At 45.7% G+C, this 14,695-nt stretch overlaps 3 protein-coding genes across 5 annotated transcripts in view; 1 reads left to right on the forward strand and 2 right to left on the reverse strand.

Moving 5' to 3' along the window:
• Positions 1–1,601, reverse strand: part of ATAD3A (ATPase family AAA domain containing 3A) — a 14,289-nt gene extending 12,688 nt beyond the window's left edge. The window contains exons 1-2 of the mRNA XM_015816058.2: positions 1,391–1,601; positions 141–217 (exon numbers count right to left, since the gene is read on the reverse strand). Of these exons, the coding sequence (XP_015671544.1) occupies positions 141–217; positions 1,391–1,601 (288 nt within the window). The remainder of the gene's footprint in view (positions 1–140; positions 218–1,390) is intronic.
• Positions 1,602–3,730: 2,129 nt separating this feature from the next.
• Positions 3,731–9,226, forward strand: LOC107287518. 2 transcript variants are annotated; one of them, XM_015816037.1, is made up of 4 exons: positions 3,731–4,539; positions 5,321–5,494; positions 5,719–5,931; positions 7,431–9,226. In XM_015816037.1, the coding sequence occupies exons 1-3, from the start codon at positions 3,962–3,964 to the stop codon at positions 5,891–5,893; spliced, it is 927 nt and encodes a 308-aa protein (XP_015671523.1). In that variant the 5' UTR covers positions 3,731–3,961; the 3' UTR covers positions 5,894–5,931; positions 7,431–9,226. The 2 variants fall into 2 exon arrangements, with proteins under 2 accessions (XP_015671523.1, XP_015671522.1); XM_015816036.1 differs by having other exon boundaries at positions 5,719–5,889.
• Positions 9,227–9,316: 90 nt separating this feature from the next.
• VWA1 (von Willebrand factor A domain containing 1) overlaps positions 9,317–14,695 on the reverse strand; it is a 17,756-nt gene continuing 12,377 nt past the window's right edge. For both annotated transcript variants that reach the window (XM_015816038.1, XM_015816039.1), the window contains exons 3-6: positions 12,261–12,539; positions 10,899–11,171; positions 10,390–10,659; positions 9,317–9,608 (exon numbers count right to left, since the gene is read on the reverse strand). In XM_015816038.1, the coding sequence (XP_015671524.1) occupies positions 9,568–9,608; positions 10,390–10,659; positions 10,899–11,171; positions 12,261–12,539 (863 nt within the window). In that variant the 3' untranslated portion in view covers positions 9,317–9,567. The remainder of the gene's footprint in view (positions 9,609–10,389; positions 10,660–10,898; positions 11,172–12,260; positions 12,540–14,695) is intronic.

Consider the following 14,695-nt stretch of genomic DNA (forward strand, 5'->3'; position numbering starts at 1 on the left):
CCTAATCATCATTGCTGCTCTTCTCTGCACTCTTTCTAAAGTCTCATCATCAAATATGGGGAATGATCAAGCAAAAGGGAGGGGGGAGAAGGGGAATCAACTGATTAATAGCACAGCCTGAACTGTTACGTTTTGCTCACCTTTAATTTAGACTGCTGCTCCAGCTGTAGTGTCTGTTCCTGTAGCTGAGCTAAGCCTAGGGCCTCTTTGGCGTGTCCTGAAAAGAAAATATTGCCCATCAGTTGTTTTCCATCATTCAAAAAAAAAAAATTCTTACAAACCACTCCCACCTAACAGTGATTTTGTCCATGATAATTTGTTGCAATTCTGGTTGCCCAATGGTTAAACTGGATGCAGGTAAGCCCTGCTGCAAATTAGACAACGTTGTCCGAACCAGAGATTCTGGCTTGTGCATTGTACAAAGAAGAGAAATAATAAAACTATTGTTTTTTTTAAAAAAACAACTCAAAAGGATGTTCTTTTCTGGTTTAAATTTCGGCTGCTCCTAAAAATACATTTGAGTTAAAAACTCTTTTGGCCAGCCCTTCCTGGCTTAAGCCACACTAGAAGCTGCTGAAGAAAATCACATGGGAGCTAGAAGGTCAAAGGTCATTGGTGCCTCAGTGGCTCAAGGCAAGGAGACAAGGAGTGTCTGTGTGCAGATTCCGCCTTGTGGTAAATGATAAGATCTGATTCTCGTCCAAGCATTGAGATGGCTTCAAAGCCACCAATGTCACTTCTCAGGAGGAGATCCTGGCAAGGGCTTCCCAGCCAAGGGCTTCAGTTCAAATAGTCTTCGACTTACAACAGTTCGTTTAGTGACTGTTCGAAGTTACAACAGCACTGAAACAAAGGACTTAGGCTCAGTTTTCACACGCACCGTGGTCACGTGATCAAAGTTCGGGCGCCAGGCTCATATTTATGACGGTCGCAGCGTCCCAGGGTCACGCGATTCCCCCTTTTGTGACCTTCTGACAAGCAAAGCCAATGGGGAAGCCGGATTCACTTAACGACCGTCTTACTAATTTTAACAACTGCAGTGATTCGCTTAACAAACGCGGCAAGAAAGGTTGCAAAACGGGGCAAAACTCACTTAGCAAACGCCTCGCATAGCAACACAAATTTTGGCCTCTAATGTGATCGTAAGTCGAGGACTACGAATGTGATCGTAAGTCGAGGACTAAGAATAGAGCTGGAAGGGACCTTGGAGGTCTTCTAGTCCAGCCCCCTGCTCAACCAGCCACGAAGATCCACTGAGCTTTTCCTCGGGGCTAGATCCAGGAGGGGGTGCCTAGCCAAAGGATCCCTGTTAATCTAGTCACGGGATCCAGAGGATCTCCTCCCAGCAGGGGATCCAGGCAAGAGATCCCGCCCGCCCCCTCCGACTCACGGGAAGCGTCGAGCTCTCGGGCGGCCTTGGCAGCGCGCTCCAGGCCGGTGGGATCGAAGTTGCTCCATTTGTCCTTGGGGCGGCTCCCCTCGCCCGTCCCCTCTTTTGGTCCCCCGCCGGGCGGAGGCGGCAGCGGAGGTAGCCCGGCTCCGGGGCCTGCGTCCCCGCCGCCGCCGCCGCCGCCGCGGTTCAGCCCGAAGAGCCACGACATGTTCCCTCACAGGCGCAGCCCAACCGGCAAGCTGCGAATCCCCCTCAACACACACGTGGACCCCGTGCCGCCGGTTCTGCGCAGGCGCCGCCCCGCCTCTTCCGTTCTCCGCCGCTGCTCATTGGCGGACAGCTCAGCCGAGCCATAGAGTCGCGCTGTCGTAGAGGGCAGAGCGAGCAAATAACCTCCCTTTTCTTCTTCCCGCCCCCACCTCAGTCACGTGCGTGAAGAGGGTAGCGATCGCAAAAAAAAAAAAAGAGGCGGGAACTCCGGGCCGATGGGGGAAAGAAAAAAAAGAAAGAAAGAAAAAAAAAAAAAAGAGCACGGCGAGGGGACGGTGTGCCAAAAGGACCAATCTTAGTCAAGCGCCAGTCGTCCAGGAGGCGGCCCTTTCACCGTAGCAACGGGGATGTTGAGGCCGTCGCTAAGGGAGACTGAGGCGATGCTTCAGGTAGGCCGCGGATGGCGGAGTCGGCCGCTTTGCGAGTGCGAGGCCGCGGAGCCTCCCTCAGGTAATTGGGCTTTTGAAGGAAATTAGGGAGAGGACCACCGTGGCGGTTTCTGAGGAGATTCCCGGCTGGGGAGGATGGGAATTGTAGTCCGGTCCGGAAGGTCTTGAAGGCGAGGGAGTATGGACCCCTGACAGAGAGTGGTTGGATTCCAAGCCCCATTCCCTCCAGCCACCTACCCACCCCCGTGTCCATGTTGGCTGGGAATGATGGAGGTTGCGGTCCTAGCCCTAGAAAGAGAGGGTGTATTTTAATGCAATTGTTTTATTTTACTTATACATGTCTCAACCACTTCAAGTGTAAATACTTGGGTCATTCACAAAGTTGTTGTAAACTGAGGTACTTGGCGCCTCAGATTTTCTTTATTTCTTTATTAAACAATTTTATATGGCCGCCCAACTCATTGACACATGAGCAATTTTCGCACTCAGGGCCTTTCTCAGCCTTGTGAGAGGGGAAAAAAAAAAGCTGTTCTCAGTCCTACTTTGGTTGCTGCAAGCATAAAAATGCTTATTTAAAAAAGAAAAGAAAAGAAAAGAAAGGGCCCCAGCTATGTCTTTTGGGGTGAGCTAAGATAAGGAAAAAAACATATCAGAATAGGATAATTCATAAAAAATATATGGAGACGGTTGTTGTTTCTGGATTAAGTTTAACAGCCAACATTAAAGTGATGTCATTTTGTTCTTTCTTCTTTTTCTAGAGAGGCCTCAAAGGAGCTCCTTGACAACAGCCAAAAAACCAACACAACCCACAACGTTGACTTTCTAAACCTAGGGAAACGCCCGGCTCTTCATGGGGATGAGCAGAGAAAATCATGGTTGTTTGAGGAAGAAAATGGTAAGAGTGCTGAGTGGATCCAGGTTCGAAGCCTCGTAGTTCCGGGGAGCATGCAGAGTGACTTTGAATGGCCTGCTGTCTCTCAGCCTCAGGAAGACCACAGGGTCTGTAAGGTGGGGGAGTGTTTCAAAACAAGCAAGATGGTGTCCACCATTTTGCTTGTTTTGATCTTCTGTGGACTATACAGGTAGTCCTCAGCTTACGGCCACAATTGAGCCCAAAATTTCTCTTGCTAAGTGAAACATTTGTAAATGAATTTTGCCCCATTTACGACCTTTCTTGCCACCGCTGTTAAGTGAATCACTGCAGTTGTTAAATTATTAACATGCTTGTTTCCCCATTGACTTTGCCATAGGGATGCTGCAACGGTGGTATGAAAAGTGGTCATAAGTCTCTTTTTTCAGTGCCATTGTAACTTCGACGGGTCACTAACTGAATAGTTGCAAGTCAGTATTCAGTATTCACTATTCAGTATTCCTGAAAATCTTGAAGTCCTCAAAAGAAAACTGTTTCTCTCTCCCTCTTAACAGTCAGTGGTGACATTTTGGCTGCCTCAAGATCCACATTTATTTCTCAGTATTGGAAAAAAAGAGGGAATGATATAAACGCATAAGAAATCCAACACAGTGTCTCCTTAAAAGCGAGGCAACAAAGAATAATAATTGGCTGTCATTTTGATTGAAATTTGGTAGTCTTCATTGTGGGCCAGTTCATATTTTCAGTCTTCTAACTGCATGGATTTTTTTTCCCCCTCTTCTCTCATCCCACTCTGTGACAGGGATCTCCACCATTGAAGACTTGGAAGAAAGCTTACGAAAACTGAAGGTTCAGGTGGACAGCTTAGCCTCCAGTCTCACAGTCCATCCAGATGGAGATGACACTTCTGCTCTTGAACATGTGGCTGACCCAGGTCCCTTAAGTTCCAAGTGGCACCCATCAGGGCCACCCACTGAGGCTGAATGCTTACTGAAAGCAAAGCATCTTGCGAGACCATTAGAGAATAACTTGAATTTGATGGATTGGGCCATTCCAACCTTAAATTCACCCCCACTGAACGAAAATTTAGGATTATTTGGCACTGCGACTGTGAGTCAGAACTCTCCCCTCTTGGGGGATCTTGCTGTCCCTTTGAAACTTGGGGCCCCTCACGTGATTGGCGTCAAGTCTTTGCTGCCCCCCACGGTTCCAGTCCGAGCTTGCTTGCCAGAAAGATCCTCTTTCACGTTCCGCAGAGGCCGTTCACTTAGTCACTCTGAGGTTACCCGCTCCTGCTCCTTCTCTCCGGATGCCAAACGCCCGCGCTGGCTCCGGTCACGCTCTCAGTCTCCGAGGCCGGTCTGGAGACCCACCTCGGCTAAGGCTAATGCCTGTGCTCAACCTCCGCCTCAGCTGGGGAAGCCTAGGGGAGTCAGGAAGAAAAGCATATCAAGCAGACAATCACGGTTGAGGTTCTTCAGGCCAGGAACATTAGCATCGAAATCCTGGCCTTCCACTAAGGCAGTTGGACAGAGGACACCAAGGGAGTCTTGGAGTCCTTACAGTTTGGCTTCTCCGGTGATCTCCTCGCCCACGGCAGAGGAGATCAACAAACGGTAAGAAGTGGCCTCTAAGCCTCTAACAGACTTGACTCGGAAATCAGAATTGAGAACTAGTGAGGAACGTCTGGCTTCATAGTATATGGTAGTTTTGTTACCATACCCTGAAGGAGCAGTTTCCTGGGATGGAATGATAATAAAAGTTGAGCCTCAGCTGAGATTATCTGAGAAAGCAACCAACTTCAAGGAGCTCAAGAGAGGGAACAAGCCTGGGATTAATGTTTCTTATTATTTAATGCCCCCAGTTTTGTTTTGTGGGTTTTGGGTTAGAGTTCGTTCGTTTGTTTAATTTACTGACCTCCCATTTTACCGCAAGATAACTCTGGGTAGATTACAATATTTTAGCATTTTAGTGCCAGCTGCCTGTGGTTGTAACATTTATTTAACGTTTCTCGCTGTTTTTATGTTTCCTTATAGCTTTGCATACCATCCAGAGTCCGCTGGAATTGGGCGGCTAATACTTTTTAAATAAATAATAACACGTGAGCGCGGTAGTGTGTGTTGAAACTTCAGTTCCCAGACTATTTTAACAACAACAAAAAAAAGACTGGAATTGGTTGTCCTAGGAAATTTCCCCAGCTTTTTGGCAAACAGCAAAATACTTAATTGGGCCAGAAAATCTTTTACTAGAGTGTCTCCTGCCTGTTTCTTGTGCAATAGTTCTTTGCAGCCCATAAGCAACAAAATAAAGTCGTGCGTAGAGCAGCGTTTCGTAGAGAGCAGTTGACCTGGAGAAACTGCAAGACATTTAACTCTCCTTTTTTTATTCGGGGTTCAGATTCCTGCAGACGCTTTCTGAAAGCACGATGGGGAGAGACCTGATTGAAATGTCTCCGTACCAGAAAATGCTGGCTCGTCTCCGACTCCAGCGCCTGCGTGTGGAAGAGGGCTGGCTGTTGGAAGTAAAGAGGCAGCAGGAATTGGAACGGACCCGTGGCCCCAGACCCAAGTGGTGAGGACACTCTCTCCAAGGCTTGGGCCGGAGCTGTTGATTCTTTGGATTGGGGGCTGAGAGTAAATTCGGCAGGGCCATGTGGAAATTTAGTGAGATTTGCTGGATCCATGAGAGATATTTGGGACATATGGATTCTGTGGGCAATGTTCATTTGTAAGCAGAGTGTCAGCAAGACCCCTCTGCGGCCTGACTCAAGCCCCTTTCTCCTCTTGTGGTTTTAGGTACGAAATGAGGGACTCTCAATTCCACTACGAAGCCCACAAGAACAACGAGCTTCTGAGAAGCAGCCCAGAGATACAGTCTGTCTGTGGTTACAGGGAGGCCCTATCAAGAGCATCGAATGAGTTCCAGCAGCAACAGAAGCCCACTTCCACCTCCCTCAAGGCCTACTGGTAAAGCGCCGAAGGGCATCAGAGGAGATAGAAGAAAGGCAGGTCAGGATAAACAGGGCATTCTTCTGTTCCCAGTGAATGATAGTGGCTTGTTTGGAGGGATGGCGGTGTGATTCCGAGTGTCCAGCCCAGCCATTTTTGTGCCTTGTTCTTGATCACTCAGAGCTGATTTAAACCTTGAGAAGTGCCACAGGACAGGGTCTCTTTAGTGGAATGAAATACAATGAGCAAAGATTCCTTGCTAGAGAAAAAGCTGACCAGATGTCCTGGTTTACTGGGGAGAACTACATAAAACATCTGACATCTCTGTGTCAAAGGCTATTTTCTGGCTCGGTGTGTGCAGATTTGATGAGTGTGTGTGTGTGCGTGCATGTGCCTTTTTCAAGACATGATTTGATTATTATTGCCTGCAGTCTCAAACTAGTTCAGCAAAGAACATTCACTTTGGATTTTCTCTCATTTGTTTTAACTTTTTGATTAGGAAGGCACTCTGAATAAAAAAAAACACCTTGATTACCGATACTTCTTTGGCTCAAAAAAAAAAAAAGCTAAATATTACACCAGAAGAAAAAAGCCTGTACATTTTTCATCTTTTATAGAACGCTTTTATGCCTGGTTGCTTTCGTATTTCAATGTAGTGGTAGTTTTTAACATTTTTTTAGGTTTATTTAATTCTTAGATTTGCAAAGAGAAGATATTTAACCTGTTACTGACATGCCAGAGGGGTTCTAGATGTATTTCTTTATTTACTTTTATGGCTGGCCCACAAGCATTTTCGTATCGTCCTTGGTGAGTAACTGCAGAAACTTTTTGACATAGAATGAATCTAGCCGGGCAACCAAAACCATCTCCTTACTAGCAAAAATTATTCTGTGACGAATTATCTTCATTGATCAATCAATGCCCGTGCCCTGAATTTGTGAGTGAAACGGCAGATCTGAAAAAACAAAGGCAGCCTGCATTAACAGCCAAGATTCCTTTGAAATAGCTATTCAGACCAGCTTTCCCAAACTTCTTTGCACATTTACGGAATTGTTTATCCAATCAATCCTTTATTCCTTAATAGGATAGCAGTCTTGAATACATATGTTCCAAAACATTTGCATTTTATCCAGTTTCATACTTAACAATTTGCCGGTTGACAAGAAAATCCACACTGGCCAAGGATGGATATCTTTCTCTGCCAATCAAATTTGTTTGTAGAAGTTCTCTTACTTGTCTGATTTTGCTAGCTCACTCAATGGAATGATACTTGTTTTTATTATTTTCAAACTTGGAGATGTTTAACTGGTCTTCTACATTCACTGTACAGACATCATTAACACTGGCAATTTCCTAGCAAGCTAATTAAAACTACAGACTTGATCAGCCAATTAACAAATCTCTTCCCTCCCTTTTTAAACTTCTGCTCCTCTGCGCCTCCCCCTCCCACTGCATGGCTGTTTACATACTTCTGTTGGCTTGATCTTTCCTGGCATGACACAGGATCTGAGTGCCCTCAAGTACCCTGTAGGAAATTAAATCTCTCTTTCTTTCCCCAGTTTCTGCTCTCCAAAAATCCCGTGTCGACAGATCACAATGTTCCCGAGTCTCATACCTTGAAAAATGAACCGTGAATGCCACGGCATTGCATTTGGTGGGACCGCATCCAAAAGAAAAAAAAATATTCCAAATTACTTGGCTCTTTGTTCTCTCTTTAATTCACCTTATTTCAAAGGATACATTGCAATGTTTCTGAAGTAAGCTGGGGAGACAATGGCTAGTGTATTAGTAAAACCGTACATGAAAGAATTACAGAGAATATGAAATGGTTTCTGACTCGCAAGACGATTATGACCATCGCACACATTCTGAAGCAGGAATGAAGCCACCGTCAGCTTTCGGGTTTCAAAACAAATAGCAACAAGCCACAGTGTTACTTGCATTATTACAATTGTCTCTTTTTTAAAAAAACAAAACAAAACACTGCCTTTCTGTTACCTACTTTGGGCTGAGAAATTTCACTGTTAACTGGGCTAATTCAATTCTCATGCAGGTGGAGGCTCACATGATGAAGCCGTAAAACAAAACATGCATGGAAAAACAAGCCTTTCAGGATTCTAGGTGAACTTCATCTTGAGGGGCTAGTTGTCTAAGATGCAGGGATTTATGGCAGAGACCTTTGCTTGCGTATCTTAGGTCCACCATCTCCAGTTGGGTGGTCCCCAAATCTATTGGGGTCCGCCTCCCAGGATGGTCATGATAATACTGTTATTTTTCAAACAAGTTTGTTTGCTGTGTAACGAAAGGCCCCAAGCTCCAGTTGACTGGCAGTGCTGTATAAGCTGGTTAGATGATCTCAAAGTCCAATTGTCAACTTGCAAACTACTTTTTCCCCAAAGGGCCAACACAGCTTGGGAACAACGTCTCCGGTGCCCAATACTTTTTGTGAAAAAGTGCTTCAGGTCGTGTCTTCTGAAGAGAACATCTGATTTTGCTGGATGATCTCAGGTTTGAGGCAGCCCAGCCACCTCTCTCACATTTCCAGAAAAGTACAGTACGTCTTCTGCATAGGTCACAGTTCAGTTCAGGCAGTCCCAGATGGATCCAGCCATGTGTAATGATCACTGCGTTTGCACAATACACACCACCTTGTTCCCAAAGTGACCCCTCTGAGCGTCTTAGCTATCCTTTGATATCTATCTTTATCTCTGTTTACGAGGTAATCGTCTCTGCTACTCCCCAGTATCTATGGCAGGGGTGCTCCATTTTATTTCCCTAAATGATTGCATGCCCCACAAACAAATGTAATTTCTGATGCCACCCAAAGTAGAACCGGGATTAAGCATGTTCATTGGCCTGCTAGTTTACGGTTCAGTAACCGTATCTCTCAATTTTATTCGGTCACATATAATTATATCCTGCCATTGTTCTGATCCACCTATTTCTTGGAAAGTGGATCCTGGCCCACTACTCAAAGGTTAATGTGACACTCAGCCTGAAGAAGAATTTTACATCCTGGCAGTCTTAACTATTTCCTTCCAAGAACAGAGCAAATGCATAAATAAAATGGGAAATACCGGTGGCCAGTGGTTTTGCTCTCAGTCTCAAGGAAGTCTTTGGAATTCTATTATACGTGCTTAATTCAGATGGCAACAGTGTTCAACAACTAAGATTTGGGGCCACTACCAAGGAATCATTTTGGATCTGCTTTGTGCTTCTAATTCCTTCCCCCACCCCCGCCATCAAACTGCAATAGCTTTTGAAGCAGAAGGACGTTCTTAGAATTCAGAATGCAGATTAGAAGGTGAAAGTTCTCACTTGCAGGTGAGAAAGGAACCAAGATTCTTTTGCTTTCTCTCCTCCCTCCCATTTCATACAAAACACAAATAAATAAGAATGCAAAGGAAGCGGGAGACGATTCCCAGTCTTTAGCTGGAATTCCAAGGAAAGGAAACAAAACTTCCGGTGAGCAAGGACTCCTTTTTCTAGCAAGATCCAATATCCCCGTGAAGCTGTTTTGTTTGTAACTGAGCCAAATTGGGGCATTTGTAGGCAAGTCAGTTGCAAAAGAGAACAGGGTGGTTAGCCGGAGGTTGAAAAGGCTTGGGACCGTGATCTTCCTCATCCTGGTGTCTTGATACCTTTGTCCCAGGCCATCCTTGCCTTCTGACCCACGAAAATGTTGTTCGCAAACTCTCACGCTCTCTGCCGGTGCCTGTAGCGACCTGCGGCTGAAGCTGGAAAGGGAAAGAACCAAAGAATCAACCTTCGTCAGATGGACGAATCAGGTTGCCTTGCAGAATACGCTGAAGGAGGAGAAAAGTTTTTTAAAAAATGACAAGTAGCTACATAAAGTGAAAAGAAACTCAGGAATTAGCACTATAACAAGGCTTCTGCAGAATTCCCTATGCTGTGTACCCCTGCTGTGATTAAACTTCTATTTCACAGGGAATTTTTCAGGGACGGCCACCAGGGGGAGCGCGTTCCTTACAAATTCCTTATCTGAATTCCTTATCTGCTCCATCAGTGACACTGGGCTACACTGCATTTCGTGTGGGATTTTTTAAAAAAACAACCTTGTGCCATGTTCTTCCTGATTAAAACTGGAAATGCTTGGCTACCTGCCAACTGGAGACTTTTGGAAAGAGAAGTCATAAATGTCTTAGGAAAAAAAACAACCCTAAATTTCTCAGGTAACCTCTTTCGGGCACCTTGTACTTATTCCAGGGATCCAGGCAAAAATATTGTCCGGCCCTCCGAACCATTGTCTTTTCTTCCTTTCCAGTATATTCAGTTAGAATATCTCTTAAAATTTTTCATTCAGTGAGGATTCAAATTGGTTCAGCAGCCATGGACAAGCAGCTGTGCACTTTTTAAAAAACAGCAAGGACCCTTCCACTCTCATGTTTCAGCCTACTTTGTTTACCCTCCCTTCATCCTAGAGATACCTATTGAGATAGCAAGACCAATCAATAGGCAGCAGAACCTAAATTATTTCTTTTCCTGCGTGCCTCTTACCAGGCTGCCGATGGATCACTCGACACAGTTTTTTCCCAGGCTGGGTTTTGTACACAGGCTTCACACACACTTTGTTGGTGCTGCCGGGGATCAGATCTGACAGCAAAACGCTGTGGATCTGCGGTGAAACACTGAGGAGGGTCGAAGGGCCGGCTTGCCGCCGACACAGAACGCGGTAGCCCAACACGTCTCCTTCTGCTGGATCCCAGGAGGCCTTTACAGAGCTGGGGCTCAGATCTTTAAAGTGGAGGTGCTTTATTTTGGAGTATTCTGTCCATTGGAGGAAAGAAGAAAGAAGAGTGAGGATGACTGAGTGGGCTTTCTCCAGCGATGGAGGCAGAAGCGGGATGAAAAAAAAATATCAGAATTTGTGCTGGGATCAGCCAGGAGAAAATCGGGCGAGGGATGTTGGCATCCTAGCCAAAGGCTGACAATCCATCAGCCTTATTCTGCAGCTTCTTCTTCCCTCCCTCCTTTCTTTCTTTCTTTCTTTCTTCTTTCCTACTCACCTTCCCGCGTGCAGGCTTTAGCGGAGAGGGCTTTCTCCTTGCCAGATTTGTAAATGGCAGATACCGTCACCAAGTAGCTGGTATTGGCCAGAAGGTTTTCCAGGACGGTGCTATTGAGCCTGCCGTCCACCTCTTGCAGCTGGACCAAATTGTCATTCAAGGGACCATACATGACTTGATAGGCAGCCACGCTCTCTAGGATGGGAGACCAGCTGACCCGGATGCTGTGGGGTTTGGACTCCGAGATCAGAATCTGGGCTGGGCTGACCACCTCTGCGGAGAGAAGCAACGCAATAAGGAAGAGAGCCTGACCGGATCGAAGTTTCTCGTATTTTTTTTTTTTATACACAATTTTTTACTGCAGAAATGTTTAAGGAGAGGAAAGAAACAAAGAAAAGAAGACCTAAGAATGAAGAGCTAAGAGAGAAAAATGAGGCCATGGCCTTCTGATCTTTTTGACAGCAGTTATAAATGTGCAAAGTAGCCTTTGACATACGACTCCAAAATTTCTGTTGCTAAGCGAGACACTTGTTAAGTGACATTTGCCCCGTTTTATGACCTTTCATGCCGCAGTTGTTAAGTGAATCGCCGCACTTGTTAAGTTAATAGCACGCTTGTTAAGTGAACCCGCCTTCCCCCCCCGTTGACCTTGCTTGTCAGAAGGTCGCAAAGGGGGGTCACGTGACCCCGGGACACTGCGAGGCTGTCCTAAGTATGAATCAGTTGCCAAGCATTTTAAATTTTGATCATGTGACCACGGGGATGCTGTAAAGCTTCTAAGGGTGAAAAACGGTCCGAAGTCCCTTTTTTTTTTAGTGCCGTTGTAACTTTGAACGGTCACTAAATGAACTGCTGTAAGTTGAGGACTGCCTGCGTTTATATTTTACTCTGAGTTTACATCAGAATCTCCTCCTTCCATCAGCTGCCCTTTCTAATTGCCAGACCCATGAATCACGTTCTTTTTTTTTTTTTGTTCTTTTTTCAGCCAAAAGTCCATAAGAGGTTTCCAGTCAGCCTAATTTCCATTGGGAAGCTTTAGCCCTAGGTTGTAGCCTGTGGAAAAGCTCACATCTTGGCCCGTCCAGTCAAAATAATCAGAAATTCAGGCCTCAACCACCACTGATAACCAGAGCTACCCAGTGGTGGGATTCAAATAGGTGAACAACCGGTTCTCTTGTGTGGATGCCACTTCCGGAAGTCCATTCTGGGCCTGGGCAACAAAATAGCTACCGGTTCTGCCAAACTGATGCGAACCGGCTGAATCCCACCACTGGAGCTACCGTAATGAACAATGACAAGGCGGGACCGAGCCAGTCAAGATGTATATTCTTAAAAATTAACCCCCCACGGGGTCATTTTTACCTTCCAGCGTGGTGACCCTGGTGGTTTGTGGCGGGATGTACTTCTCGTTGGATTCTGGGATGAGAGCAACCTCATAGGTGGTTTCTGAGTCTAGCTGTGTCACCACAGTGCTGGTGTGGTCACCAGTGAGTTGTCTGGTCACCTTCCGCCGGGGTTGGCCACTCGGGGCATACTCCAAAATGTAGTAGCCGGTGTCCCGTGTCAGGAGCTGGGGCCACGTGAGGCGGAAGCTGCTTGAGGAGATATCTGTGGCTCTCAGGCACTTGGCTTGGATGGCGGCTGGAAGGGAAGAGAAGAAAGAGTTGGCTGTCTACCTGCCACAGGGTTAGCTTAGATTAGGGGGGTCCCCAACCGTGGCAACTTTAAGACTTGTGGACTTCAACTCCCAGAATTCCCCAGTCAGCGTGGGACATTCTGGGAGTTGAAGTCCACCGGTCTTAAAATGGCCAAGGTCGGGAGATCCCTAAGCTTAGATGGTTGCCACCTTCGTTCCTCTCTTATTAGAAGTTGCCAAACTTAGTTTTAACGCGAGTTCTTTTTCTAATCTGGGTCTTAGTTATATGAAGTCAGGCCCTTTGGTGGAGAGGTGATTGAAGGTGCAAACCCATAACTGTATAATGCTTTTTGATAGACCAAATCTAAGAGTTTATAATGCTTATGCTAGATCACGTATAATAGGTTTTCATACACGCTAGACTGAATTAGACCTTCCGTGCTTGTGTTGGATCAACTCTTTTCCTGGCAGTTAGGATCATAGAATCGTAGGGCTGGAAGGGAACTCGGAGGTCTTCTAGTCCAGCCCTCTGCCCAGGGCAGGAGACATAGACCTTATATTGAAGGGTTGTGTGGAGGAGGTTTGTGGTGTACAAGATAATGCCAAAAAGTGGGTAGGATTATGTTACCTGTATGATTTTATATTCAGGTCTAGTGGGTAATGTTCGTTCCCCCTCCTGCAATATTTTTTAACCTCCCTTTTCGCTGCTTATCCACTCTTGAGTATCTACTGGTGCTTCCTTCTGTTTGGGCCTTTTGAGATCTGAAGGACCTGTAGCTTCTTAGAGAGAGCCTGTCTCTTGCGTGCAAACCAACAGAGCTATCTCCAGTTTCCACCCTTTGGGAACTTGCTATTAAAAAAAAGGAACAAATGGGGAAGGGGCTGGAGTGTAATTTGCATGATATGAAATGTGGAAAGATGCTTTTAGAAAGCAGGTGTGTATCTCCGATCTTGCCAGCCGATGGCAGCAAAGACAGCAACTGCAAGGATGGGAGATTTTCAAAGTTCCCTCTGAGCCCCCCAAAATATAAGCATTAAACAAAATGCTAGAGTCTTACCATCATCTACTGGATTGAAATGTCTCTAAGTCCCAAATTAGATCTCCAAGGAGACACTTACACTGCGTTAAATGTGTAAGTCCCATATTACATATGTAGATTTATGTAATGCATGAAGGTGTGTCATCTGTATAACCTTAAATCCTCTTTCTTGTTTGTATTTTTACACGGTCTGGGTTGTAGACTTCCTTATAAGCCCCTGTGAGCAGGTCTGTATCCCCACAGAGAATCCAGCCATAAATCAGGGTTTTAAAAGCAACCACCAGATCCTTCAATCTTCTTGTTTAGCCTCCTAGCCTTGTTAAACCCATCTCTGAGGGTTTGCTATAGAAACATGGTTTTTATTTTACAAGCTAGTTTCACAAAGATCCATGGTACTCAGTTGCAAAAAAGAGAGAAGGAAGGAAGGAAGGAAGGATAAACAAAAATATCTTGTGGAACTTGAAAGAGCTTATTATTGATTTACTATCACATGTGCCTTTCTGGATTGCTATGCAGTGATTCTCTGGACTGACAGAAACGCCACAAAATTAATAGTTTTTCATCCACAGAAGGAAGGAGAAAATCTCTCTTGCCAACGAACTGTTGCTTTTGGTTACCACCAATACTTTTGGCAGCTAACCACGGCAAGTTAGTGCCAATGAGCTGTGGCCACTGAAGTCCAAACAACAAAGCCAGTTGGGTGAGCTGGGAGGCCTGTGCCTTGAATACAAAATTACAGCCTCAGGTTTAATGAATGTGAGTAAGCTGTATTTGCTTTGGATGAAGCTTCGCCTAGCCCAGAATATTCTAACCGCATCCTGCAGGCCCTGGATTTGTAGGTTTCCCACCCAAACAAGCAGTCTGGACTCATGTCTATTCAGGTCTGGCTGCTGAATGCAGGTCTGCACAGTTTAAAGTTTCAAAATGCCAGGTGTGGCTCCAATCTCCGAGAAACAGACTGCAGTGGGTCATAGCTGTGTTCCAGTATCTCAGGGGCTGCCCCAAAGAAGAGGGAGTCAAGCCGTTCTCCAAGGTGCCTGAAGGCAGGACAAGAAGCAACGGGTGGAAACTAAGCAAGGAGAGAAGCAACCTAGAACTAAGGAGAAACTTCCTGACAGTTA

The sequence above is a fragment of the Protobothrops mucrosquamatus genome, unplaced genomic scaffold (genome assembly GCF_001527695.2).
Source record: "Protobothrops mucrosquamatus isolate PMUCROS unplaced genomic scaffold, P.Mucros_1.0 scaffold397, whole genome shotgun sequence".
Classification (NCBI taxonomy): domain Eukaryota; kingdom Metazoa; phylum Chordata; class Lepidosauria; order Squamata; family Viperidae; genus Protobothrops; species Protobothrops mucrosquamatus.

Bases quoted from the DNA above. Each gene is read 5' to 3' on its own strand.
- LOC107287518 (XM_015816036.1), top strand. From the start codon at position 3,962: ATGGATTGGGCCATTCCAACCTTAAATTCACCCCCACTGAACGAAAAT. The intron at 4,540-5,320 runs GTAAGAAGTGGC...TTCGGGGTTCAG, and splicing joins GCAGAGGAGATCAACAAACG to ATTCCTGCAGACGCTTTCTG. The intron at 5,495-5,718 runs GTGAGGACACTC...TTGTGGTTTTAG, and splicing joins CGTGGCCCCAGACCCAAGTG to GTACGAAATGAGGGACTCTC.